General features: G+C 52.6%; 2 protein-coding genes, 1 long non-coding RNA gene and 1 other non-coding gene across 4 annotated transcripts; 2 read left to right on the top strand and 2 right to left on the bottom strand.

The window, feature by feature from the left end:
- Positions 1–4,585: 4,585 nt before the first annotated feature.
- LOC103094395 (uncharacterized) lies at positions 4,586–7,836 on the top strand. Its single transcript, XR_008914714.1, has 2 exons — positions 4,586–5,855; positions 6,650–7,836. It is a non-coding gene; the product is annotated as an uncharacterized LOC103094395 (long non-coding RNA).
- Positions 7,837–15,578: 7,742 nt separating this feature from the next.
- LOC103094105 (deoxyribonuclease-1-like) lies at positions 15,579–22,064 on the top strand. Its single transcript, XM_056809863.1, has 9 exons — positions 15,579–15,700; positions 16,280–16,463; positions 17,912–18,000; positions 18,325–18,411; positions 18,518–18,693; positions 20,573–20,685; positions 20,840–20,997; positions 21,812–21,908; positions 21,990–22,064. The coding sequence occupies exons 1-9, from the start codon at positions 15,579–15,581 to the stop codon at positions 22,062–22,064; spliced, it is 1,101 nt and encodes a 366-aa protein (XP_056665841.1).
- Positions 22,065–22,340: 276 nt separating this feature from the next.
- RPL10 (ribosomal protein L10) lies at positions 22,341–24,710 on the bottom strand. The gene is made up of 7 exons (XM_001362617.4): positions 24,533–24,710; positions 24,361–24,407; positions 23,735–23,793; positions 23,513–23,620; positions 23,295–23,433; positions 22,665–22,827; positions 22,341–22,561 (listed from the first exon to the last, which is right to left on the bottom strand). The coding sequence occupies exons 2-7, from the start codon at positions 24,381–24,383 to the stop codon at positions 22,409–22,411; spliced, it is 645 nt and encodes a 214-aa protein (XP_001362654.1). The 5' UTR covers positions 24,384–24,407; positions 24,533–24,710; the 3' UTR covers positions 22,341–22,408.
- LOC130456206 (small nucleolar RNA SNORA70) lies at positions 22,919–23,053 on the bottom strand. Its single transcript, XR_008914800.1, has one exon. It is a non-coding gene; the product is annotated as a small nucleolar RNA SNORA70 (small nucleolar RNA).
- Positions 24,711–26,156: the final 1,446 nt, after the last annotated feature.

Below are 26,156 nucleotides of genomic sequence, written 5' to 3'. Positions count from 1 at the left end.
CGCTGCTTTCAATTCCTTTGTCCCTATTCCCTCAGCCTCCCTGCTCACTCAGTAGGACCCAGAGGTTGGTGGCCCATTCGCATCTTTGGCCAGCTCCAAGCCTGGCCTACTCCTGCCCCAGGTTCTGCCAGCCTTTCTGCCCCGTGGCTGAAAGGAGCCGGAGCATGGAGACAGGCCTGCCCAGCACAGACGAGAGGTTGCTGAGGCCTGCTGGGCCTTCCTCACCCAACTACCTCCCTCTTCCCTCTCTGTGCCACCTTCCTGGTTCCACCTCAAGCGCTTTGAGCTTCTGCTTTATCCAGGCCAGTCGCCACCAACTCTCCTCTTCCTTTGGCCACACTGCGAAAGCCCTCAACATCTTCTCATGTGAAGGGGAGGCCCTGCAAACCCTGGGACCCCGTCTTCTCCCCCCAACCACGGGCCCCTCTCTCTGTCCTCAATCTGCTCCCACCTGTGGGCTCTTTCCCCGGCATCCTCATCCACAAGCCCAGCTGTCCCCTCCCCTCCTCACTTGGGCCTGCTGTCCCCAAAAGTGAGGGCAGCCCCCGTCGGAGCCTCCACTTCTATGCTTCTCACTCATTTGGTTCTGAAGTTTACAAGCCACAGACCCAGGGAGACCCGCCCACAGTTAGGAGGCCTGCACATCCAATCTGGCCTCAGATACCTCCCACCTCTCTGCTGCATGACCCTGGCCAAGTCACTTGCCTAACCCATTGCCTAGCCCTCAGTGCCCCTCTGCCTTGGAATGGATACTTAGGATGTGCCCTAAGACAGAAGGGAAAGCTCCCCCCAAAGACAATGAGCTCTATTTTGAGATCCTCGAGGCAGCTCCGGGGCTAGCAAGAATGGCAAAGACTACAGAGCCTGTCTTCAAGGCCGGCCCCAGGAGCCATGCTGTTCCAGCCTGATGGGCACTCAGAGAGCACTGGTGGGGCCCCTTTCCAACACCCGCTGAGGAGCTCCGGGCGCTCCCTCCAGTGGGCGGGGCAAGGGGATGTTGGCCCAGAAGCCCAGCTCTTCCAGAGAACTCACACTGGGCAGGGTCTCTGAAGAACTCTGGCATTGACTGGGAGCCACGGGGAAACGCTGGCACAGGATCGCTAAGGATGCTCAGTGAGCTCCCAGGGGTGCTCTGGTGTCTTGTGGCAGACTCTGAAGGCTGCCTAGCTCTTCACTGGCGTCCCTCAGACTCCCCTGGGGGGGGGGGGGGGCAGCATTTCTCCCTTCGTTCTCACTGGAGCCCGGAAGTGATCAAGGCCCTCCCTGAAAGCTAGTCCAACAACAGCTCATGTGCTTCCTGGCTGAACTAGACATCCCCCAAGAATGCTGGGGCAGCCCCAAAAGTGGCCCCTTGGGATCATGGGAAATCCGTGGCTGCATGCCCCACCTGGTGGCCGGTACGGATCCTGCAGGCTCTCTGAAGGCTGGGGCAGCGCCACATGGCGGACAGATCAGGTCTTGCAGCCCGCCCAGTGCCAGGGGAGGAGGTTCAGGAAGGAAGCACAGGAAGCACTGGGAGGGCCGCCTTGTCCTAACTGCCAGAGGAAGGGTGTGAGCACTTCTGGAGCACCCACCATGCGCCATTGCTGAGTGCTTGGGCCCAAACCACTCCTTTCAAGCCTCGCAGCAGCCCCAGCGGTAAGTGCCCCACTCATGTGCCAGGCAGGTGGTGAGAGAACAGGCACCATTTGGCACTTTCCATGCATTAAGAACTCCCTTAATCCTCACACTTGCCCTGCCTGGGGCTGCTCTTGTCCTCAGTTTACAGGCGAGGAGACTGAGGCAGGCTGGAAGAGGTGAAACAGCAAGTGGCTAAGTGTCGGCGATGAGATTTGAACTCGGTTCTTCTTAAGTCCAAGTCCAAGCTCCCAACTGGGGGCTAAAGAAACAAGACCGAAGGCGGGAAAGGAGGGAGAATCTGCACAGCACGGGGCGAGGCGCAGAGGGAAGAGCCCACCCGTGAGTGAAGGCCCAGGCACAAAGAATAAGGGTGTGACAGAGTGACTGCCCTCTCGAAGAAAGGGGGGAGGCAGCAAGGTGCCGCCGTGGAAGGGTCCGGCTTCTCGTTCCAAGCCCACCTCGGATATCTGCCTCTGGGAGCCAGTGCCCATGAGGAGCCAAGACAATGGCTGGCCGCTCTTGGCCCAGAGGGCACAGAGGAGCAAACAGTAAGGGCACACCCAGCTCTTCCAGGCCCACCCAAGCAGGGCCAGCTGGGGGGGCGACGGGAGAGCTGCCCGGGGCCCAGCGGCAGCCACCTGGACTGATCTTTCCTTTAGGAAGGCCAGGAAGCCTGGGAAACTTGGCTGAGGCCTGGTTCTGGGAGAATGGCTGGAAGCTGAACCCAGGCCCAGCCCTCCAGCCACCAAGCCCTGATTCCAGACTCCCAATGGGAGCCCTGAAGTGATAATGGCCCTCCTGGAAAGCTGGAGGCAAAGCAACCATCAGCCCCAGACTGAGGCCACGTCAGGCTCAGGACTACTGAATCGCCAGCCTGAACCCAGACTCCTCCTCGGCTTGAGTGATGACAGAGCTGAACAAACTGGTCCCTGGACTGCCCACACTGGCCACACAGCACAGCTTAGTCCAGGGCTCCACTGACCCTGCCGGGGCCCCAGATCCCTACATACAGTGGGGCCTGACCACACACTGAAACCTAACGCTAGCCTTGGCCTCAGCTCCGGCCCCAGGCTCCTAAAGCTCATCTGCGCCAGAGACAAGAGCACCCAGTCAGGATGATTCCCATTTGTGAAACACCTACTGTGTGCCAGGCTGGCAAGTGTCAGGAATACGAAGAAAGGGAAAAGAGGGGAAGGGGGGAGACAGCACGTAGGCCTCTAGGTGCCCAGGAGCTGGAGACAGAGGGCCATGTGGGAAGGTTCCAAAGAGGAAAGGCATCACAATGAAGAGGGACTGGGAGAGGCTTCCTGCGAGAGGTGGGATGTTAGCTGGGACTTGCCAGGCCTGGGGGAACAGCCAGAGAAAATGCCTAGAGGCACGAGCTGGAGTGGAACCTGGTCATGCTGTCACTGGGCTAAGAGTACGTGAGGGGGTCTGTGCATAAAGGGTCAGGACACGACTGGCAAAGCGGGGAGCAGGGAGCTGCTTCTGAAGGGCCTTGGACTCCAGAGAGGATTTGGGATTTGATACTGGAGGTGATAGGGAGCCACTGGAGTTTAGGGAGCAGGGGAGGTGACCTGGTCACGCCCGGGGTGCCTCAGAGAACTCATGCAGATAGACCAAGGCTGCTGTCCGCAGGTGGGGTGAAGAGGGTCAGAGGAGAGAAGGGGACAGAGCTGAGAGATTCTGGAGAGATGACATGGACAGGCCTGGGCAACAGCGACAACAGAACAGGGCAGTGCTTCATCTGTTCGGTCAGAACACACTGAGCCCTACAAGGTTCTTAGAGGACTTGGGGAGAAGCCAATTGTCCTCACTGCCTTGTATGGCGAGAGAACGGGGCCCAGGGAGATGTGGCATGTGGAACCAGAAGGGCAGAGCCCATTGGGCTGGGACCCTCTCCTCATGGGTGTGGATCAGTTTCTGTGCCCACCAGAGGGGTTCCTGGAGAGCAGAGTGCAGGAATCCAGGCTCCTGTGGTCCAGTGAGCAGGCGGATGATGGCAGCTCCACTGCTGCTTGCTGAAGGGAGAAAAGAGGCAGATACACAGGAGGCTTTGGGGGATGTCCGGGGTGCACACCCTCCCTCTGCTGTCTCCCCACCTCTCCCCTCCCCTCCCCTCCTCTCCCCTCCCCTCCTCTCCCCTCCCCTCCTCTCCTCTCCCCTCCTCTCCTCTCCCCTCCCCTCCTCTCCTCTCCCCTCCTCTCCTCTCCTCTCCCCTCCCCTCTCTCTCCCCTCCCCTCCTCTCCTCTCCTCTCCTCTCCTCTCCTCTCCTCTCCTCTCCTCTCCTCTCCTCTCCTCTCCTCCTCCCTCCTCAATGGAAGAGCTTCCCTCATCAGTACTACATCTGTCTGTCTGTCCTCTGAAGCACAAGATTTCTTTCTTGGCTTTCTGCTTTGCTATTGACTTGTCTTTTCTATCTACTATGTGTGTGTTCACTGTGGAACTGATATTGGGTGGGAAGGGAGTCAATACTTGAATATAGCCATGGGAAGGAAGGAGGGAAGAAAGAAAGAAAGAAAGAAAGAAAGAAAGAAAGAAAGAAAGAAAGAAAGAAAGAAAGAAAGAAAGAAAGAAAGAAAGAAAGAAAGAAAGAAAGAAAGAAAGAAAGAAAGAAAGAAAGAAAGAAAGAAAGAAAGAAAGAAAGAAAGAAAGAAAGAAAGAAAGAAGAAAAGAAGGAAGAATGAAAGGAAGGAAGGAAGGAAGAATGAAAGGAAGAAAGAAAGAAAAGAGAAGGAAGGAAGGAAGGAAGGAAGGAAGGAAGGAAGGAAGACAGACATAAAGACAGACAGAGAGGAAAGAAGGAAGGTAGGAAGAAGGAAAGAAAGAGAGAAAGAAAGAAGAAAGGAAGGAAGAAAGAAAAGAGAAGGAAGGAAGGAAGGAAGGAAGAATGAAAGGAAGAAAGAAAGAAAAGAGAAGGAAGGGAGGAAGGAAGGAAGGAAGGAAGGAAGGAAGGAAGGAAGGAAGGAAGGAAGGAAGGAAGGAAGGAAGGAAGGAAGGAAGGAAGGAAGGAAGAGAAAGTCAAGTACCAGCTGTCCCTCCACTTTAGTCTTGGCTTGTAGCCTTTGCAAGTTCAATCATTTCCTGTCAGGGTGGTAGGTGACTTTGATGCCATTTTTATTCTTGTTTCAGGCACTCTACAACATCACCGAAAATGCATGCTAAACTGTTTGGAAGCAAGCACACAGCCCTGCTTTAGTGCTGCTACATCCTGTGGGGTTCTTGTTTCTCCCTCTCATTAAACTCCTCTGTGACTAAGTGTTCTGGCCCACATGAGTCAATGTGGTGCTGTACAGCAAATCTCCGAAAGTTGCCCATTTCCTTTCTGCTCCATGATTTCCAACTGTGTGTTGGCTCAAATTGCCCTCCAAGTCAGCAACAAGCTTTTCTCCAGGGAGAAGCTCTCTGATGATCTTGTCTTGGGGCCAGCACACCACTTTGGTTGAATGCCAACGTCAAACGGGGAGAGGATAAGTCTGTGATTGGTCCATCCCTCTTCCTCACATGTGTCCTTCTTCACTCTCACATCATGTCTGTCTCTTCCCCTCGTGATGACACACGCGGTCTATTAAATACCAGTGTTTGCTGCAAGGGTGCAGCAGCGAAGTTTTATTGCATTTAGGTAAAGGGAAGGCAGTGTTGGTAATGAGGCATGCATGACGTGCAGAAGTCTTCAGTATCTAGTGGCCATTGCTGTTGCTGTTGCTGACTCCGTTACTTGCAAGGATTCCCTGCCATCTGTTATGCCAGCTGGTCAAAGGCCAAGGTCGGGTAATTTTCTGTTTTTTTTTTTTATTTTCCAAGATTTTTTCCATGGTTACAGGATTCACTTTCTCTCCCTCTCCTCTTCCCTCCCCCCTCCCAGAGCTGACAAACAGTTCCACAGGGTTATGCAAGCATTATCATTCACTATCAGGCAGTTTTCAAAGAAGAAAATACAAATATTCCCAACTCTAGAACAATTCTCCCAAACCCTACTAAGCAGGGAAATGCCAATTAAGGCAGCTGCAAGGATCCAGAAGGAACATGGCGGTCATCTGTCTGAGGGCGATTTTTTTTTCAGCAAAGAGGCATGCTAGTGCACTGTTGGAACTGTGTTCCAGAAGATTCGGAGCCGTGTGTGATCCTGTTGCTAAGCCTGTGCCACAAAGAGCTCAAAGGAAGACAAGAGGGACCCACATGCATAAAGATATGTACAACAGCTGTCCTAGTGGGGAATGGTGAAAGGAATTTCTGTAAGTGCATCATTCCCTTTTCCCTCCAAGGGGCAGCCCATCTGGGTAGGAAGAGACCAGACTCTTATAACTTGGCATGTCCACTAAAAATCCATAGTGCAGGGATCCACAATTCAGGAGCCCAATTCTAGACTAGGAAAGTGATTCCAGCTGCTTATGCTGTGAACTTGAAGCCTGAACTGAGCCATAGCCTAAAACCCAACTCAGGGGAGAGAACTGAGAGTCCAAAGTGAGGGCTACCAACAACCAGGCTCAAACCTCAGACTGAGTCTGGATCCAGGCACCAGAACAGATTCAGATTTTTATTCTAGATTGAGCCCTAACCTTGGTCCGGAATGAGAGCTGAATAAGACCTTAGATGTGGACCCAAACACAGAGCCACACTTAGAACCCTGATCTTGCCTTTGATGGAGCCTGGAATATGGCTAACCCCGGCAGCTAAACCCCAAACCCAGCCCTCCAGTGAGGCCCAAACCTGTGGCCACAAAGTAGAATCTAACTCTGGTATATAGAAAGTAAAGGCATTGATCCAGTTAATTGGACTTACTGGCACTTGAATGATTAAGATGAACATCAGGTTTTGATTGTCTTCAGCTGACTCCTGGCTCAGGTGATTGACAGGTCCTTGGAGGATTTAGTGTTGGATTTGGGTGGGGTCAATCTGGGGGTTTCTTGCAAACTAGGACATCAAGTCTCTGGAAGCTATGTTTATTTTGTAATTACAGAGTATACAAATATCACTCTCACTCCTTTTCCCACTGTACCTCCATCTTCTTGGCCTTTCTTCTCCACAGAGGCAAGTCGGCAAGCTAGCTGTGGAAAAGGTCATTTCTAAAGCAGTATCTTCAAGGACCAGCTCACCTTCCTGCAGAAATGGAAGCCGAGGAAGCCCTATGGGGACATAGCATGGACTGTTTCCTGTTCAACTTAGGTCTAGGGATAGGCAAGGTTGACCTTGCTTAAGCTTTCTGGACAATAGTTTTAATAAGGGATAAAGTGTGGCTCTAGAACCATGTTGGCAAACCTTTGATATGTGTGCCGGAGGGTGCCAGAGGGGGCTGCTCCCCTCCCCATGTCCACTGTTGCTGGGAGCCATCAGGCCATGACACCTTGACAAAGTCACTCATGGTAGCTAAGGAGGTCACAGAGTGGCCCTTGGCAAGATATGACTGCCCACTCAGTCCCCCTTGCATTACCTCTCTCATTAACATCTCTTACCTATGGAATCGACATGATTGCTATTCCCCTCTAACCTCAGAAGGAATAATGCAAGAGCAAAATACCTGTGCTGTTTCCCCAAAATATCAGACCCTCAAACCCAATCCCAAAAGACTCCCGTGGGTTAACTTTTACTTAGGTACATAACTCTGTAAAACTGCAGCTACAAGCCAAGCCCCAAACTTTCCCACTCACAGAAACTGATTCTTCTGAAGCCAGCACACAAATCGATCATAAAGGTCCATACAAAACGTGCAGGTACAACAAACTCCATCATGCCTCAGTGATTCAATTCTTCCCCTTGAGAAACTCTCTAGTAAACCCTGAGAAATGATCAGTCTAAGATTAAATCTGAATTGTGTTCTCAGTACCTCTCAACCTCAATGGTATGATTGTTGAATTGTCTTTAAGAACTTCTGATTGATTATTTCTTTTTTATTAAAAGTAATAAGTAAATTTCCTTGATTGATTGTAAGCTCCTCACAGGGTGATGAGAAAATTAAGCCACCTGTGATTGAACTCATTTCTCTTGTGTGAAACCTTTATTCTTTCAAGAATCTGTAATCATAATACAAGAATATTAGAATGTTAATTGAGTGATTTGTTAAAACTTAATGTATCACTTTTCCAATTATCTCTATTTAGATATGTGTGTTAGGTAATGTATCTGTGTGCCAAGAAAATGGTTATAAAAATAAACACCAGGCCTGGGGATGGTGAAGCAGCTATCAGGTGCAAAGCATGACCATGGCCATAAAATATACAGCTGTCTTCTGTTTGTTATTTTCTTTACTGACTGTTTGCCACCTGTCAGGAACCCCTGGAGTCAAGAGTGAGGCTGGACCTTGCCCGTGGCACACTGTGCCTGAGGACATTTCTCACATGACCTGCCCCTCTGCCCAGCAGCCCAATGGGAGTGCTCCCCTGTCTGGGGTTAAGCAGGGGGCTCACATGCAATGTGAGGGTTGCAGTTTGGGCACTCGGTCTCTAAAAGGTTTGCTATAGAATGATCAATTCCTGAAATGTCTTCATTGTAATAACTAAGGAATATAATAAGCCTATGGTCAATAAGATGGAGCTTACCTCTCTCAAAAGGAGATAAAAGGGTCTTCAGAAAATTCCCATTACCTCCTCTGGCAGGCCTCTACACTGGTCCTTCACTCACATTGAGCCTATATATGACTCAGAACCAGTTGTGTGCTTGGAAAAAAATGTATACATGACACATTTTAAAATTTAATCTTCACCATTAACATTTATTCCATCACTTTCTTTGGCTATTGGCTAGAAGCCGATAAAATAATCAGCCAAGTTCTTATTTGTAGCATCTGTGGATTTCTGAGGGGTTGCTATTCACACTGACAATGTCATAACATTTTTTTTAAACTCTTACTTTCCATCTTTGAATCAATACTGTGTATTAGTTTCAAGGCTAGAGGGAGGCAAGGGCTAGGCAATGGGGGTTAAATGACTTGCCCAGGGACACACAACTAGGAAGTGTCTGAGGCCACATTTGATCCCATCCAGAGAAATTAAAAAAAAAAATAGACCTAGCATTGAGAAACTTGCCAATCCATTATTAACCCTTTCCTGGAAAGTTCACGAAAAGAGAAAAGGTGTCTGAACTGGGAAACCACCAAAAGGTAACTGAGTTTGATTGGAATATCTAGTTAGATTCTTAGGGAGTCTTACAAAGCAAAGTCAAGTACTGATCCATTTGAAAATAACTTTTAAAGGGGTTGTGTGGCTTGAAATGAGAAACGTTGCTGTAAACGATATGAGACTCTCGCCCATTTTTGTAATAGGTGATGTTTCAGCGAAATTGCTTTTCTTTTTTCCATCTACATTTTCAGAACTGTCTTGCTTCCTTCCTACAAAAAGAGAAACTTCTTTAGGGGAATAGTAGTGGCAAACCTGAGCCCTCTTGAGCCCCCAGGTGGATGGGGAAAATTGCACCATCAGGCCCATTATTGAACAATGAGACTCAGTTGGGACTGGAAAAATCGTGGGGAAAAAGAAAAAAGTGAATGACTGTGTGGGAATAGGCACAAAGGAAAGATCGGGTAGAATCCCCTTTAGCTGTGAACTTGCCAGGCTTCTTGAAAACCATCTGCCAGGGCCAGGTCTGTGGAATGCCTCAGCAATGCCAGGTTTGCTGATAAAGAGAGAAATGACATCTAATGATTGCCCTTTTCACCAGACCAGAGGACGTTTAGGCGAATCTCTTATGTGCGTGCATCCCGGTCAACCTTCATTGCTTACTGCGTCGCTGGGAGAGTAAGTCATCGCGATCGATGATGCTGTTGTAACTATGTCCCTGCTTCAAAACTTTCCTAGCAAATTCCTGTAACCAGAGGGAGTAGCCGGGCAAAGACGTGGGCACAGTGCAGCCGAGAGCTTCCTGTTTTTGTTCAGCCTGAATGCGTACTTGGTCCCCATCCCGGGCCACTGAGGAGAGCAGCACTTGGGCTTGTCACCTGCCTACTAATGCTTGTCCCTGAAGTATCTCTTCCTTCAGGATGTCTCTGGAATAGTGCTGGGAAGCAAAGATGTGAACTGCGTCTGCTGTGTGATCCGGACAAGAAGCCATTTGAGTGGAGAATGTCTGTGTACTAGCCATTCCACCTGAACAGTTTACAACAACGCTAGGCATGCTTCTCTGCATATCGTCGGCAATTAGTCATGAAGTCCCATGTAGTTTGTCAGGCTCATGGGAGCGTCAGCTTCTCCTAAGAATACTCCTTTCTCTGTGTGACCATTAAACTGGAGGTGGAGAGCATCTGCTAGCAGTGCTGTTACAGCAGTGCGGTTTTCACAGATCCCTAAGAGCATCTGCTCAGCCACAGGGGAGTGGAAAAGCATTTCTCAATCAACAAGTCAGACAGCCCTGTATGTCACCTAGAACTGACTCCAGTGGGCGTGCGGAACCCGAAATTCTTAGAAGTCTCAAGTGAGCCCCCAGCTCCTAATCTGATGCTCTGATGGCTCAATCCTTCATAAGAGTTCAGCTAGTTTTTGCCACATGAACTAGTTATTGGACAAGCAAAATTTGGGCTGTTGTACTAACTGGTGTTGTATTGACATCTGCTTCCTAAAAGATTTTAGCAGGACCATCTTTTTTCCATATCAATCATTTTATTTTATTTTATTGTTTTAATTTATGTATTTAATTAATTCATTTCAAATATTCTTCCATGGTTACAAGTTATATTCTTTCTCTCCTCTCCTCCCTCCCCCTCCTGGAGCCAACAAGCAATTCCCCTGGGTTTTACATGTGTCATTGATCAAGACCCATTTCCCTATTATTGGTAATTGCAGCAGGGTGGGTGATCTTTAGAGTCTCCATCCCCAATCCTATCCCCCTCGACCCACGTGATCAAGCAGGTGTTTCTCTTCTGGGTTTCTGCTCCCACAGTTCTTCCTCTGGATGTGGATAGTGTTCTTTCTCATAGATCCCTCCAGGTTGTTCAGGAAAACTGCCTTAACACTAATGGAGAAGTCCATGACATTTGATTGTGCCACAGTGTATCCATCTCTGTATACATTGTTCTCCTGGTTCTGCTCCTCTCACTCTGCATCACTTCCTGGAGGTTGTTCCAGTTCCCATGGAATCCCTCCAGTTCATTGTTCCTTTGGGCACAATAGTATTCCATCACCAACATATACTACAATTTGTTCAGCCATTCCACTATTGAAGGGCATCCCCTCATTTTCCAGTTTTTTGCCACCACAAATAGCACAGCTATGAATATTCTTGTACATGTCTTTTTCCTTATTATCTCTTTGGGGGTACAAATGCAGCAGTGCTATTGCTGGATCAAAAGGCAGACAGTCTTTTAGTGCCCTTTGGGCAGAGTTCCAAATTGCCATCCAGAATGTCAACCGTTATTGTTACATTAACTTCTTGGGGGAAACTGTGACAGGTCTCCCTTTGACCAAAAGGGGAAAACTGAGAAAAGCAAATGAATTTGATACTGTTCTGTGAGTGATTCTATTGGGGATCACCCCCATCTGTTGTAAAATTGCCCAAGCCAAGTTTTCTGATTTTGGTTCAGAAATTCACCACGTCTGTAATGACTTAAGTTCAGAAATTCCAAACCTCTCCCCTGCCCAAAATTTGCTTCTCCCCCTACAGAAGAAGCCTGCAGAAAGTCAGTTCTTCCATTAATCACCAAATGCCATTGACTTTTTTCACCTCTCTTAATGTAGGGTGAAAGAAAATTGTAGCAACTGTGGTTATTTTCTTGTTGGTTATTATAGCTGTCCATCCAGTGGTTGCTATATAATTTTTCTTTGTGGGATACAACTTGAGAAGGAGGAAGGAGCCTGAGGAAGATGGGTGATAAATAAAGACTCAAAGACAAGTGAATTGAAATGGGGAGCGGCGATGGCCCCTGATACTATTTTCCTTAGAAAAATAATGAAAGGAAAATCTGAGACATAAGAGAAGGCGCAGAAGTAAGAATTCCGAGATAGAAAGCACATGGCCAAGAGTGGCGATAAGACAGATAAAGAGAGACAGCAGGGAGAACTCCTAGGTTGCAGGAAACAAGAGGAAGAGGAGTGAGCCTCACCCCAGCCTTTACTGTGGATTGAGAGGTGATCAATGAATAGGTGACATAGCACGTAGTTCTTAACTTTGGTTGGATAGACAATGACAAGATCAGAGGAGGCGGGGATTCTCCTGACATGAGCTTTTCAGAGGAATGAGGTTTGACAAGGTGAGGGCTAAGCCTTTGTGGCTCAGGCCCAGGAATTCTCTTGCCTTTAGAACTGCCGATACATTGATCATGAACGGATCTGATCAAGTACTTAATACATCAACCATACTTCCAAGCCTGGTAGGTTACAGTTATCTTGTTTTCCCACTTGTGCTTGTCTTGCTGTTGGGCATCACATGCCTCCTGTTAGGTTCCCCTGCTTCCTCCGTGTTACAAAACCACGTGTGAACCACTCACAGAATCTTGTGGAAGATACTACTGGAAAGACTGTATGAGTGGGTCAGGAGAGATGGAGTGCGAATGGTAGTGGCCAGTCTGAGAACATGACCAAAGACTCCACAGAGAATGGACCTACTTACTCTCCCCTCTTTACTTGGAAAGTCTCTTAAGTCAGATGACCTAATTCTGTATCCTGGTGCATTGTTTTCTTTCACTTAATTGGTCTTTTTTGATGAATTATTTGAATACACCAAAGTGGGTCTCTCCCTTTTTTCGGGATTCAGTGCCAAAGCTGAGGAGGTCTGGAAGCACTTTGTTAGACAGTTGGCATGAATAAATCAATATGCTCAGAAGCTTGAACCTCGGTTTCCCCAGTCATGTCATCTTTCCCCACCACAAGCCCCAACTCAGAGTACTGACGTGCAACTAACTTGGGCCATACACTGTCTGAGCCCCTAACCCGGAGCATAGACTAAGAGATAAATGCAGGCCCCAGCCTGAGCACTGGACCATCGTTGTGGCCCCAGCCTGAATGACAGTTCATCAAAGGCTGACCCCTAAATCCAGGCTGCAGGCTGAGCTAGACTGAGGCCTGCCCAAATAAAGGCTGTACAATGAGGCCTAACCCTCACGGTAGACTGATCCCTAGAGCCAGGGTGCAAGCTGAGTCCCAGATCCAGACCTTTATTGGACCCTGCAACCCAAACCGTGATCTGAGTAGCCCACTGAGGCCCGAAGATGAGGCCTAAACCAGGTAGCCAACTGAAACCTACTGCAGAATGTAGAAAGCTCCAGCCTCGGGCCAGCCTTCTCCCTATCAACGCAGCACCTGACAGCGCAAAGCTAGGTGATGACATAATGAGCCGCAAAGAGGACTAAGGCCTAATCCAGACCAAAGACTCAGCCCGTGACCCAGGCCATCGAGTAAGGCCTGACCCAGAGAACAGCCTAAGTACCAAAGCCTGGCCTTCGTAGCACCCTAAAGCAGTCCCATGCCTGATTCACAAGTGGGGTGTTATTCAGGGCAGGTCCGGATTTAGGCTCCAATGAAGGCCTTCGTGTTGGGTCTTCTTTAGGCCTCAGTCTCTCCCTTCAGTTAGTCTGTGCTCTGTGGCCTGGGTCTGGGGCTCAGTGTGGGACCAATCGGTCCTCTGGATAGATTTAGGGTACCGAGAAGGCCTGTGTTGGTCGTATTCAGAGTTAGGGGCTCTGTTTGTCCTCTGGGCTGGGGTTCAGGCGGCAGCCAAATTTAGGGTTCAATGAGGGCCTGAATTTGGGCTTAGTCTTTGTTCTGGGTCAATCCTCAGTCTGCAGCCACACCACCTCCTAAGTCAGGGGCTTGGTGTGTCCACTTAGGGTCCAGTTAAGTGTCTGTGACCTGTGTTTGGGGCTCATTGGAGTGAGCCTCACTCGCCAGCCTGGGTTTAGAACCCAGTCAGTGTTCGACGTTATGTCTGAAGCTGGACACAAGGAGTCTTCTCAGAACTGTGAATCTAAGCAACCCTGGAGGGTGGCCCCATCCTCCTCAGACCACTGTGAGAGACCTAAGCTCAGGCTGCAGACTAAGGCCTACCTCAGGCCACAGCTTGAGGCCTAAGACCAGAGTTTGAGAGCCATCCCTCGCCTTCAATGGCCGAGGAACCTGGATCCCACCTGACCTCCAACAAGAGTGGAGACTGAGCCCTAAAAGCAGGCCACCGCCTTGCCATGGACCGAGCCACAAACCAAAGCCTTCACTGTGCCGCAGGCCTGTTTGTGCCGGAGCCCTAACCCAGAACCCAGACAGCTCCAAAGCCAAGAGGCTCACTGACTGCCAAACAGAGGCTGTCAGAATGGCCGAAACTGGGTCTCCTCTGAAGTAGCAACCCAGCCAGCCCATTCCCAAAGCTGGAGCCTAGTCTCTGCCTGAGACCCAGCCCAGACTCGAAGACTGAGCCTGCAACACACAACACTACCTGATCCCCAAACGCAAGCGGGCCAAAGACTCATCCTGACGGCACGAGCCTTCATTGCACCTTAAACCTGGCACCACGTGAGTGCAGACAGAGCCACTAACTCCAAACGGGATGGGAGGGAGGCCTTCGCTGGAGTCCAAGCCTCGACACTGCCTGAAGCCCAGCCCAGGGCAGGCCGCACACGAGGCTTTGGGAGTTTTCACGTTTTCCCATGATTTCTTTTGAGTCAGTTCCAAAGTCTCTCCCTGCCTTCCCAACCCACTGACAAGCCCCGCAAGATGGTCATCCACGTGAGGTCTCACAAAGCACATTTTCCCATTCGTTATGTTGAGGGGGAGGAAGGAAAAGAAGGCCAGCACATCCCTCTGGAGGTGGCGAGGACTCCTTGGTGTCAGTGAGGATGCTGCATCAGCTCAGTCTTTCCCGGCCGTGGTGGCGGAGATGGCGCGGCTTATTGCAGACGCTATGCACGCTTCCTATCGATCCAGACAAGTCTCTCTCGAGGCTGGGGGGGGGGGGGGGGCCGGGACAATTCTTGCCATTGTTTCTGGTTTTCCCCGAGGGAAGACGACAGATTTCTTTTTCAGTGACAGCATGGAAGCGCTTTGAATTCCAGCTTGTCCTCCTACCATTCCTCCCCATCCAGGAGAAGGCAAGCAATCTGACATGCACAGTCATCCCCAGCGGATTTCCCCATTAGCTAGATTTCTTGTTTAAAAACTCTCACCTTCCTGCTCAAATTAATACTATGTATCGGTTCCCAAGTGGAAGAGCGGGAAGGGCCAGGCAGCGGGGGTGAAGGGACTTACCCAGGGTCACACAGCTGGGAAGTGTCTGGGGCCTGATCAGAGCCCAGGCCATCCTGTCTCTGGGCCTGGCTCTCCATCCACTGAACCAGTCAGCTGCCCCCACATTAGCTACATTTCGAAAGAGAGTGGACCAAAAAAAAGAAAAGCAGAGCAAGTAAAAAGGCTGCTTCTGTCCTCACTCAGAACAAATGCATCAGTTCTTTCTCAGGAAGGGAAGAGGGAGCACTTTTCATCCTCTCGAGTCCTTTGGGAATTGTCTTGAGCCATTGCCATTGCACTGCATCCTTCCCCGCTTCCAGATGGACCCTTACAGTGTATCTGTCTCTGTGCACACTGCTCTCCTGGTTCTGCTCCCTTCACTTTGCATCAGTTCATGGAAGACTCTCCAGGCTTCTTTGAGCTCCCCATTTCTTAGAGCCCAACAGCACTCCATTGCAATCACATCTCACAACTTCTTTAGCCACTTGACACTTGGTGGGCATCTCCTCAGTTTCCAGTTCTTGCTGATGCCACGGCTGGGTAGCCCTCTGGACAATGTGTCAGGGAAGGGAAGGACACCCTATTTCTGGGAGTCCTGTGATGTTGCTGTGCTGCACAACTGGGGAGGGTCGAGGGAAAAACATGGCTGGAGGGGGCACTTGGAGGTGTTGCAGAGCAGAGGAAGACAGGGATGGGAGTCACCTGAGACTGATGGAGATCCCTTGGATGCTGCTATAGTCAAGAAGGGAGGACGTGGCTGGGGAGGCCCTTGGATGCTGCTGTGTGGTAGGTGAAGAGAGGAGATGGCCGGCGTCAGAGAGGATGTGGCCCAACTCTTGGAAGTGGCCTTCGGGGTTTGAGAAGAGGAGGCCTCCTGGAGGCAGCTGTGAGGCGGAGGGCACATTTGGGGAGGTCCCCTGGTTTCTGCCGTTGGACATGGCTGGGTGAGTCCCCTGGCTGCTTCTTTGGGGGCAGATGAGTACAAATGGCTGGGGGGGGGTCTCCTGGAGGCTGCTGTGGGCTAGGGGAGGAGAGGGCATGAATCGGTAGGCCCCATCACATTTAGAGGAGCAGACACGCTTAGTGGAGCTCGGTGGTTGCTCCCAAGTACTACTCCTCATGTGAGGAGCCATTCAGGCCATTTTCTGCCTCCAAACAGAGAAGATTGGCCTGGCTTGGTTAGCAGTGGCTCTCTCCAGCCCCCTCTCTCTCCCCTTCCCTTGCTCAGCACTTTCTCTCTCAATGGGAGGCCCAGGCCAAGGGCCCAGGGTGGTTTAGCCAAGTCAGCACAGGCCTGGGCATCCATTGCAGGGGTGGGGCCATCACACGGTGCCACTCTCTCCCCTTGCCAAATCTCTGTAGGGCCCCCTCAAACTATCGTATCACTGCCCGGCTAGCTTAGCTGCCCTTAGCTGGCAGCAGTTCTTGGTGATCCTTAGGGGTGAGTCAAAGGGTGGAGGGGTAAGCCCTTGCACGTCTGGACCCCCGATGCCCCCCAAGACTTCTCCCCCTCTCTTCCCCAGGGCCATTCCCGACTTGAGGTATCTTCAGCGGGCGCCATGTAGCTGGCTACCTCTCTTGCTCCTTCTGCTGAGTGGGCAACTCCAGCTGCTGTCGTGTGCCACTCTGAGGATCTGTGCCTTCAACATCCAGAGCTTTGGGGAGGCTAAGGCCAAGCGGCCGGAGATCATGAGGGTGCTGGTCAAGGTGAGAGACAAGTCCCCATCTTGCCCCATCCTGCTTCCTCTGGGAACCCACACCTAGGCTGGGGCCACTAGGGCTCTGTCCCAGGGATCCCAGATTTCAAGTGAGATTCCAGAACTTCAGAGGTGCAGAAACAACCACATGTCACAGCTCCGTGAGCCGGTGTGCTGGCTATCATCCTTGGGGAGTCCCCCCCCCCCCAGCACATTGGACTTATTTTGTTTGTCCCAAGGCCTCAGTCTCCCTCCCCCCAACCCCCAGTTGAATTTGAATTTGTCTTTTTTTGTTTTTAACTCTTAGCTTCCCTCTTAGAATCAATACTGTGTATTGGTCCTAAGGCAGGAGAGGAGTAAGGGCTAGGTGACTTGCCCAGGGTCACACAGCTGGGAAGCGTCTGAGGCCAGATTGGACCCCAGGACCTCCCATCTCCAGCTTGGCTCTCCATCCACTGAGTCACCCAGCTGCCCCCTGAATTTGTCTTTCCAAGTTGGTCTGAGGAAACTGCTTTCTGATGTCCACACTGGACATACAAAGAGCCTTGGCTTCCTCCAGTGCATTTTCCACGGAGCTGAGCCCAGGCATGTTGACTGCCACGGCTCAGTGCCTGCTTTTATTTGGCTGAGCTGGAGAGCTCGCTTCTAGACCCTGAGGTGCTCACTGGGTGCCTTCTCCCAGAGGTGGCTCAGGGCCCCTGCAAATTCATGCCACTTGGGCTCAGGAGTCCCTGCTTGCCTGCCTCCTTGTCCTTCCATTTCTGCCCGCGTACCAAGATTACCCAACCCTCTTCTCTCCTGTGCCCCTGCATCACTGGTGCCTTCATTCTCCCAAGGGAAGATGGCTGCTAACCAAAACTGGGGCCCTGACCTCCGTTCACCAAGATTGTGAGCAGTGGATCCCCCTCAAACCCTCCAGATTTTATTTTGGGTGCTCATAAACACGAGCCAAGGGGTTCCCCAGCCTGCTGTTCCAGGGGCCCATGACCCAGCCCGAGGGAGAGAGAAAGGCACAGCCGAATGCCACCTGAACCAGAGGAAAATGTAATCAGGAAAGAGTTAACCAAACAAATTCAACCCGGGGCCAACCTAGATGCCCCCCAAGGAAAGCATGGATAGCATTTATTACACTGGTCAGAGTCAGGAAGGCTGGGGTCCAAGGCTAGGCTCTGACACACATATAAGCGAAGTGACCCTGGGTTAGTCGCTTCCCCTGAGCCAGAGGACATTCTAACCAAGGAGAGACTTCCATGACAGAAGGATGGTGGTTGGGGTGGGGGTGGGGGGTAAGGAATCCCACTAACAAGCCAGTCCTACCCACCGCTGCTGGTTCATTCATTCACATCCAGGCTCCCTCTCCCCTATAAATACACCTCCATTTTCTGGGGTGTCAGGGAAAGGGAACTCAGCTCATCACGGAGGCTCCCTGTATACCTGTCTCCCCTTCCCTGGTCCCAGGTAATCTCGCGATGTGACATCTGTCTGGTGCAGGAGGTTCGTGACAGCAAAGGCACAGCCATGTCCCTTCTCCTCCAGGAACTGAACAGGTGCAGGGATCTGGGGTGGTGGGGACTGCATGCCGCCTCCCTGTGGGAGCTCAAGCAAATCCCTCCCCGTCCCTGAGCCCCGGCGCCCCCCTTGGCAAAGGAGCCAGTTGGACTAGATGGCCCCTGAGGCCCCCCCCCCCCCCCCCCCGGTTGCACAGAGTCATGAAGGGGGCCAGGAGGGTTTAGCACATGGGAACGGGCCAGGGAGCAGAGCAGAGGAAAGCTGGCCCCAACAGAGGGGGGAAGGGGCCTGGGCATAGATGGGAGGTTTAGAAGGAACGAAGCTGGGAGACGCTTGGTCAAAACCCGGGTGTCCCAGAACAGGGCTGACCCTGGCCATCTCTACGAGGTCCTAGAGAGCCGGCGCCTGGGCCTGGGAAGCTACAAGGAGCAGAATGTCTTTGTCTACAGGTACCAGAGTCCTCCCTGCTCCTGAGCTGGATGATGGGGTGGTAACATGGGATGGGGGCACTGAGCTGGGCACTGCACCCCTCCCCCAAGCTTGCCTTCTCTTCAGAGCAGATGTGGTCTCCATCATGGATTCCTACCAAGTCCCAGAGGCTGAGCCAAGTCAAGAAGAAGCCTTCCTTCGGGGCCCCTTTGTTGCCCGTTTCTGCTGGCCAGACTCAGGTAGCCACTCTTTCTCCTACCCCGCTTTTGTCTGCGATTCTGTCATCAGGGCCAACCAACCTGGTGGGGGGACAGACACCACAGACTAGTCTAGTCCTAAAGAAGAGCACTTCTGGGGCTCTGGGTAGGCTGGGCAATCCTTCCAAGCCTTCGTTTCCCCAACTGGGAAATAAGGAGACTCAACTGTGACCCTATGTAGAAAGGGTTCTGTCCTCCTAGAAGCTGTTACTGCGAGGTGATAGGCCCCATCATGCAAGGCCAGACTTATAGGAATTTAGCCCAGCTGAAGGGCCCCAGCTCCGATGCAGGGGAGGATTCCATACACAAAGTAGAAAATGGAAGCATGGCCCAACAAGAGAGGGGAGCTGGGTGGGCTCGGTCTGGAGACACAGCTGCTAAAAACTGGAACGGGCCCAGGGCCAGCCCCAGCAGAAAGAGCTGGGATAAGTCTCCTGACCATGGAGTGCTCCAGGGCCTTGTCAACGCCCTGAGATCATGGCTGCCTAGAAAGAGTGCAGCTTTGGATTTAGCCAACCTCGGTTCAAACCGAATCTTCACCACTCACCACCGGGACAACCCTGGGCAGATAGGTCACTCAGCTTCTCCCTGGGCCACAACTTCCTCCTCTGGAAAAATGGCGGTGATGTACCAAAAGCTCTCTAAGGCCCTTCTAGTTAGATGTCTACAAGCCCCCAGACTCCAAGCAAGTCGTCGGCCTGCACTGGTGGACAGCATGGAAGCCCCAGAAGGCACCTAAGCGACTGCAATGGGAAATGGGGGCGCCGTCTTAGAGCAAGTGGCATCTAGATCAGGCCTAGAAAGACAGGAGATGGGATTTTGTCCCACAGGGAGGAGACAGGGGAGGGCAGAATAAGAGACCCTGGAGGCTTTCCATGGCTAGCTTGATGTGGAGTGGGATAGGCCTGAGCAGGGCCAGAAGCTTGAGGCAGGGAACCCAGGGAGGTCCTGAATTAGGGAAGTGGCCTGTGATTCTGGACAGGAGCTCTGGATCTCAGAGGGGAGATCCGACTGGGCCTAGCGGCCTGAGACTCAGCTGAGGAAAAGCAGAAAGAGATGGGATCCCCAAGAGAGAGAGAGAGAGAGAGAAGGGCTCCTAGACAGCTTGCATGGGAGGAACCAGAAGCAGAGGAAGGCAGAAAGGGGATCCCAGGGCCTCAGTGGCTCCAAGGGCCAAGAGGTAGATGAGGGACAAGAAAACTTGGCAACCTTGGAAAGAGGCTATAACCTCTGGCAAGGCCTGGGGTAACTCAAGGGAGTGGCGGTCAAAGGAACTCCTAGAAGGCCCCCAAAGCTGCCCAGAATCACCAGCTGCTTCCAGGATGGGTCTACCCAGAGCTCTAGCAAGGCTTCTTAATCCTTAGTGGGGGACATCTCTGCCTCTTATGTGCCAGGCACCAGGGCCAAGAGCTGGGGGGCACAGAAAGAGACAAAAGGGATTTGCCAACCTGCCCTCGAGGAGCCACAAGGGAATGAGGCTAAGATGTGGATGGACGGACAGGGGTTGGTTCTCTCCACATATCTATGCGTGATGAGCAGGAGGAAGGGTTAGGACCAAGAGGGCTGAGATGAGGGGGTTTACAGGAGCCAGGGAGAGCAGTGGATCGGAGAAGGAAGAGGGGCCTAGAGCATGCCCCCTGGAGTCTAGGAAAATCACTTCAGTGGGCAGAGGCCCAGCCCTGCCAGAAGAGAAGGGGGCATACTCTGAGAGAGAGGCTATAGAAAGATGATGGCTCGGGCACGCCAACAGCGTGGTAGGAAGAGAGGGATTGGAAAATGTGGACAGGGAAGAAGTTGGGCTTCCTACAGAAGGCAGGCCAGTCAGGAAAAGCTGCTGTTGGCTAGGGTTCGAAAGGCTGGCCCTGGCCAGAGACTGGCTTGTTTGACCCTCTTCCAACCCAAGCCCTTTCACCCTCTCCCCCAGGCAGCTGCAATTTGGTGCTTCTATCTCACCACGCCTGTCCCCGAAATGCACCCCGAGAGCTTGATCAGCTCTACAGGGTTGTGCAGGATCTGAAACGGCTTTGGGATGTGCAGGTATGGGGTAGGGGGCGCAGGAAGGGATCCCACCCTTCCAGGTCCCACTGAGCACCGAGGCTGAGGGCAAAGAAGCAGCCTCATCTCGACCCCTTGCCAGTAACTCCCACACACACAGCCTCTATGAGTTCCCTTCACTCTCTTCTGCTCCCAGGATGTCATGCTGCTTGGGGACTTCAATGCGGGCTGCACATTTGTCCCTCCAGAGGCCTGGCCAGGCATCCGCCTATGGCATCACCCAGACTTCCACTGGCTAATTGGGGACCAGGTGGACACAACAGTCAGCAGGAGGACCCACTGTGCCTACGACAGGTGGGAGGGCACCTGTGTGTCCCTTGGGTGGCCATTCCAAGTCCCCTCCCTGCCTGCAGTGATCAGAGGCTGGCTTCCTCCATGGTGAGGGCTTGGGCAGCAGGAGCTCTGGTGGGCATGGGGGCTGGCCAAGACTCTGCAAATGGCTCTCAGGGCAGGCACCTTTGTAGAGAAGACTTCTCTCCTCCCTCTCACCTCAGCTTCCCGGATTCTCAGATCTACCTGTCCTGCCTCAACTTCCCTGCCCACCTGAACCTCCTTCAGAATCCATCCTAAGTATCCCTTCCAAGGTGGACCAGCAGAAAGGGCTAGGAAATGAGGCTAAAGACTTGCCCAAGGTCACCCAGCTAGGGGATGTGACCTTCTCCCAAGTATGCCCCCCTCAGGATCAGGAATATCAGAATGTTACAGGGGCCATTCTTGCTAAGGTCTGGTTTGGCCTAGGAAATTCCTCCCAGCACTTTTAGTTTGGACTCCATAATCCTGAAAGGGCAGAGATGAGCTTCAAGAAGGCCTGGAACCTGGGGGTAGAGATAGAAACAGGGACAACCAATGGTGTCTCCTGATAGGGTGTGGAAGGAGCTCTAGGCCCAACTGTGGCCAGCAAGGAATGGGCTTTCCTGCTCCACCTTTGTGAAAGGAACTGGCTGGCAACAAAGGACACTCCTATCAGTGACCTCAGTCTCTGCAGTCAGCCCAGACAGCCAGGGTCCACCCCATGACCCAGGCCCATTCTCTCATCTCTAGGGGGCTTGGAGGTTAGTAAAACCACCCAGGAGCCCTTTCAATTCAGCCCCATCCCTTGGTCCTACAGGATCATAGTGCATGGCAAGGCTCTGCTCCAGGCCGTGGTACCTGGTTCTGCCAAAACCTTCAATTTCCAGAAGGAGCTGGGCATGTCTGAAGAAGAGGTGAGCCTCGGTTAAGGGGAGGGACCCCAGAATCCCAGTCTTTCACTTGGGCCCAACTAGATCTCCCATTGCTCGTCTTAGGCCCTGCAAGTCAGCGACCACTATCCTGTAGAGGTTTGCTTGCATACAACTCCTGTGGGGCACCAGGAGCTTTGAGGGGTGCCTGCCATGCTGCTCCAGAAGTCTCTAGGCTAAAGCGCAAGATGGCTGTTTCTTCATGTGACTTAATACATTAAATGGACTTGGGTGTCTCTACTGACCTACATCTATAACAGACATGGCCTCTGTTCACTGTAGGAGGGGAGGGAGACCTGCTGGCTCAAGGGGCTCCAACCTCTAGTCCCAGCTAGAATCCTGGCCAAAGCTTTCAACCCATTTACAAGATGTGATGGGAACAGTGAGGTTAGGAAGAGCTAGTCATGAGAAGGCAACCAGAAAGCAGATATCTATTTATTTGTGCCTGCAGAAAGGCAATAAGACAGGTGGTCACAGCCCAGCCCTCAGGAGTGGAGCGCGCGCCACTTGTCCAGGGGGCCTCGGTTAGGGATGTATTTGACCCCACAGCCATCAGGAATGAGCCGCTTCTCGGAGATCATATCCTCAAACTGATCGGCATTGAACTTGGTGAAACCCCATTTCTTGGAGATATGGATCTGAGGTGGGAAAGAAAGAGTCAGCTGGGCCCCCCAGCAGGATGAAGGCCTAGGCCAGACAGCTCCTCCCACAGGCCATGGAGAATAAATAGGGGCTACCTACCTTTTGGCGGCCAGGGAACTTGAACTTAGCTCTCCGCAAAGCTTCAATCACATGTTCTTTGTTCTGGACCTTGGTCCTAATGGACATGATAACCTGGCCAATGTGGACACGGGCTACAGTGCCCTGGGGCTTCCCAAAGGCCCCCCGCATGCCAGTCTGGAGCCTAGAAGGGTAGGAAAAGCCAGGAGAGGATTAGGATCAAAGGGGCTCACATTTCATAGCCAATCCTTAGTTAGCCAAGTTGCCCAGACAAGAAGTGTTTCCGAGGTCCCTTAGAATACCTTGCATGGAAAACAAGGTACGCACACAACCAGGGAATTCATGTCTGCAACCATTGCACACCAAGCCCACACTGGCGCTGTAGGGTTGGTCGGCTTAATTGGCTGCAGGAGCAGGGCCTCTCAGCCCACACTCAAGTTCACAGCTGACTCTCCCAGAGCATTATGGGAAAGACCAGTAAGCAGGGCTATGCAAATGAGGGGTGTTCCCATGTCCAGCTGCCCTGTGCCCAGGAGGAACAAGGGCCAGCAGGCAAAGAATGTCATTACCTGGAACTCCCCAGAGCAGACCCCTTGGGGAAGGGGAGGCAGCCCAGCAGCCTTCAGAAAGGCCATCAGTAGGAATTCTTACCTATCAGCCCCAGCACATGACAGCATCTTATTGATGCGGATGACATGAAAAGGGTGGAGGCGCACACGAATATGGAAGCCATCCTTGCCACAGCTCTTCACCATGTACTTGTTGGCACAGATGCGAGCTGCTTCCAAGGCTGAGGGAAGAGGGCACCAGGTGACACAGAGCACCCCAACAGCTTCCCCTCTCCCCCCCATGCTGGGGTGGGGCCTTACCTTCAGATGACAGCTGTTCGTACTCATCAGACACCATGTGGCCACACAGTGGAAACTCGTCCACTTTTGCTTTCTTCCTCCCAAGATCAAAAATTCGGATTTTGGCATCTGCAGGAAGAGAACTGCGGGTCAGAACGCTGGTGTTCGTGCTTGTGCTTCTCCCCCGCTGCTCCTGGCAGGCCCACTTGGGCTAGGCCCTCCCAGCCCTGCCCCAGGACTTACCGGGAACTCCCCTGCAGAAACGGGACTTGGGGTACGGCTTGTTTTTACAGTACCTGTAACTAAAAAGACAGATAGACAGAAGCAACTCAGCCCGCCCCGAACGAAGGCAACTTCGCCACCGAGGGCCCCGGGCCGCGCCTGCGGGGAGGAGCCGCTACTTCTGCGTTACCCATTTTACAGGGGAAGGAACTGAGGCAAGGAAAGGCGAAAGGCGTGTTGGAACTCGGCCCAAATCCAGCCGGCTCCGCCGGGCCACCTAGCTGCGGGCCTGGCCTCAGAGCTGCTTCTTCTGTGGCGAGGTTTGTTCAAAGGGCCACCTGACAAAACAAGGGAAGCTGCGGACCGTGGGTCAGCCGGGTGTGCCCTGCGGTTAAGGCCGGGAGAAGGGGCTGACAGGCGGGCCGTTGCAGGCCGGCGTGCGGACATGGGCGCCATAATGACGCAGCAGGACGGGCCCTGGGCCCCGCCGCGTAGCCAGGCTTGGGCTGTCCAAGCCTTCTCCCCGCCGCCCGCCTCCCGCTTCCCGCTTCCCGCTCCGAGCCACTAGGCCGCTAAGCTAGGCCTAGGAGGCGCCGGGCGCGGGGGCGGCCTACTCACACGTGGGACCCGTCTCTTCTCATACTTACCAGCGGGCGGGACGACGGCCCATGGCGCCGGTGCCACTGGGGAATGTCTGTAGGGAGAAAGGAAACGGGGGCGTCTGTCCGGGGCCGCGGCGGAGCGCGGGGCCCGGGCCGGGGCCGCGGGCTAGGCCGAGGCCGCGCTCTGGGAGGAGGCAGCAGAACCAGCAACACTCACCTCGCCGCAGGGAAAGGGCCGCCTCGGCCGCTGCGTACGCTCTTTATAGGGCGCCCGTCTCCACCCCAACTAACCATAGAGTTCCGGGCCTGGGCGTGCCGACGCTCTGGAACTTCCGTCTGACCATAGAGAAGGCACGACACCGGGCTTGCGCGCCAGGCACGGGGAGTGACGTCATGAGACGAAGTCGGCGTGCGGACCCGCCCCCTAATGCATATGTAAATAACCTCCTCTCGCCGTGAGCGAGGCAAAGGGTGATTGGGGGAAAGGAATTTCCGGGATCGAATCCCAGCTTGCGGCCCGCCCCCGCCCCGCCCCGCTCCCAGGCTTGGCCCAATGAGAACATTCCAGGAAAAGGTAACGCCTTTTAACGGCGGGGCCTCGTGCTCGCGCGCAGGCGCACGAATCTTTACCCGCGCCCCTCCCCTCTCCCTCCTCCCCCCCCACCCGCCCTTTCCTCTCTCTGGTGGTCCCATCTGTCATTTTTCGGGTCCCTTGTAGGCCTGCTGAAATGCCCCAGTTATTGCAATTGCAACTGCTCCAGCCGTCCCTAACCATCAAGCCCTCGCTCTCCATTTCTTTCCGAGGCATTCTGGGAAAGCTCTTCTGCCTTAGATTTCTGGTCAGTGTCCAGACTTTTGATGACATATTTTCGGATTCCATCCGCTTTTCTGCTTGATGGTGGAGGCAATATCTGGAAAAGAACGCGAGGGGCGGAATCAGGGTCACTGCAGAGGGGCTGGCCTTGGTGGGAAGAAGGCTGCCCCTTCATCAGACAGGTGGTCCAGTGGTTAGTGCTGGACCTGAGTTCAGGAGAAAATACTCCCAACTCCCTGGCAGGGTGTTTGGGGAATCAGACAGCATGCTATTTGTAAAGTGCTTGACATGGTGGGTAGCTGGAGGATCCTGATCGTTCCCCTACCTGAGCTTCATTCCCCGGTTGACAGAACTGTCGACCACAATTTCCCTGGCCCTAGAGAACCAAAAATGAGACACCCAACAATGATAGCATTTCTGTGTAATGCAATATATAAAAAGAAAGTTAGCTGGCTCAGTGCATAGAGAGCTGGGCCTAGAAATCTGACTCGGTCTAGCTGTAGGACCTTGGGCAAGTCACTCAACCCCACTTATTTAACCCCTTTCTGCTCTTCTGCCATAGAACCAATAAATACTAGTGATCCTAAGACAGAAGGTAAGGGTTAGGGGGGAAAAGCACTTTACAAACATTTGCTTCTCACAACATCACCAGGAGGTAGATGCTGTTGCCATTGTCCCTGTTTAATAGACAAGGAAACTGAAGTAGAGGACAGGGGACTTGCTCAGGGTCACATAGCTAGGAAGTGCCATTTGGGAACTGGGGTCTTCTTGACTTGGGGCCTGGCACTCTGGCCTCTGTGTCACCCAGTGCTAACCACTGTTCTCTCCTTTAATCCTGTACCTAATGAAGAGAGCTATCCTTTCTCATGAGTGCCTGGGGCATTTCAGGAGATCCAGTGCCTCTGGGGGGAGGACTTGCCAAGGCTGTTCCAGGGCTGCTCATCCACCTTGGGCACCCACCCCTCACCCACACAGCAGCTGTGTCCCAGTCAAAGCTGGTCTGGGGACGACCCATCGGTGCCTCAGG

The sequence above is a fragment of the Monodelphis domestica genome, chromosome X, assembly GCF_027887165.1.
Source record: "Monodelphis domestica isolate mMonDom1 chromosome X, mMonDom1.pri, whole genome shotgun sequence".
NCBI lineage: Eukaryota > Metazoa > Chordata > Mammalia > Didelphimorphia > Didelphidae > Monodelphis > Monodelphis domestica.
The sequence above is the reverse complement of the archived record's forward strand: the minus strand, read 5'-3'. Positions and strand labels throughout refer to the sequence as shown.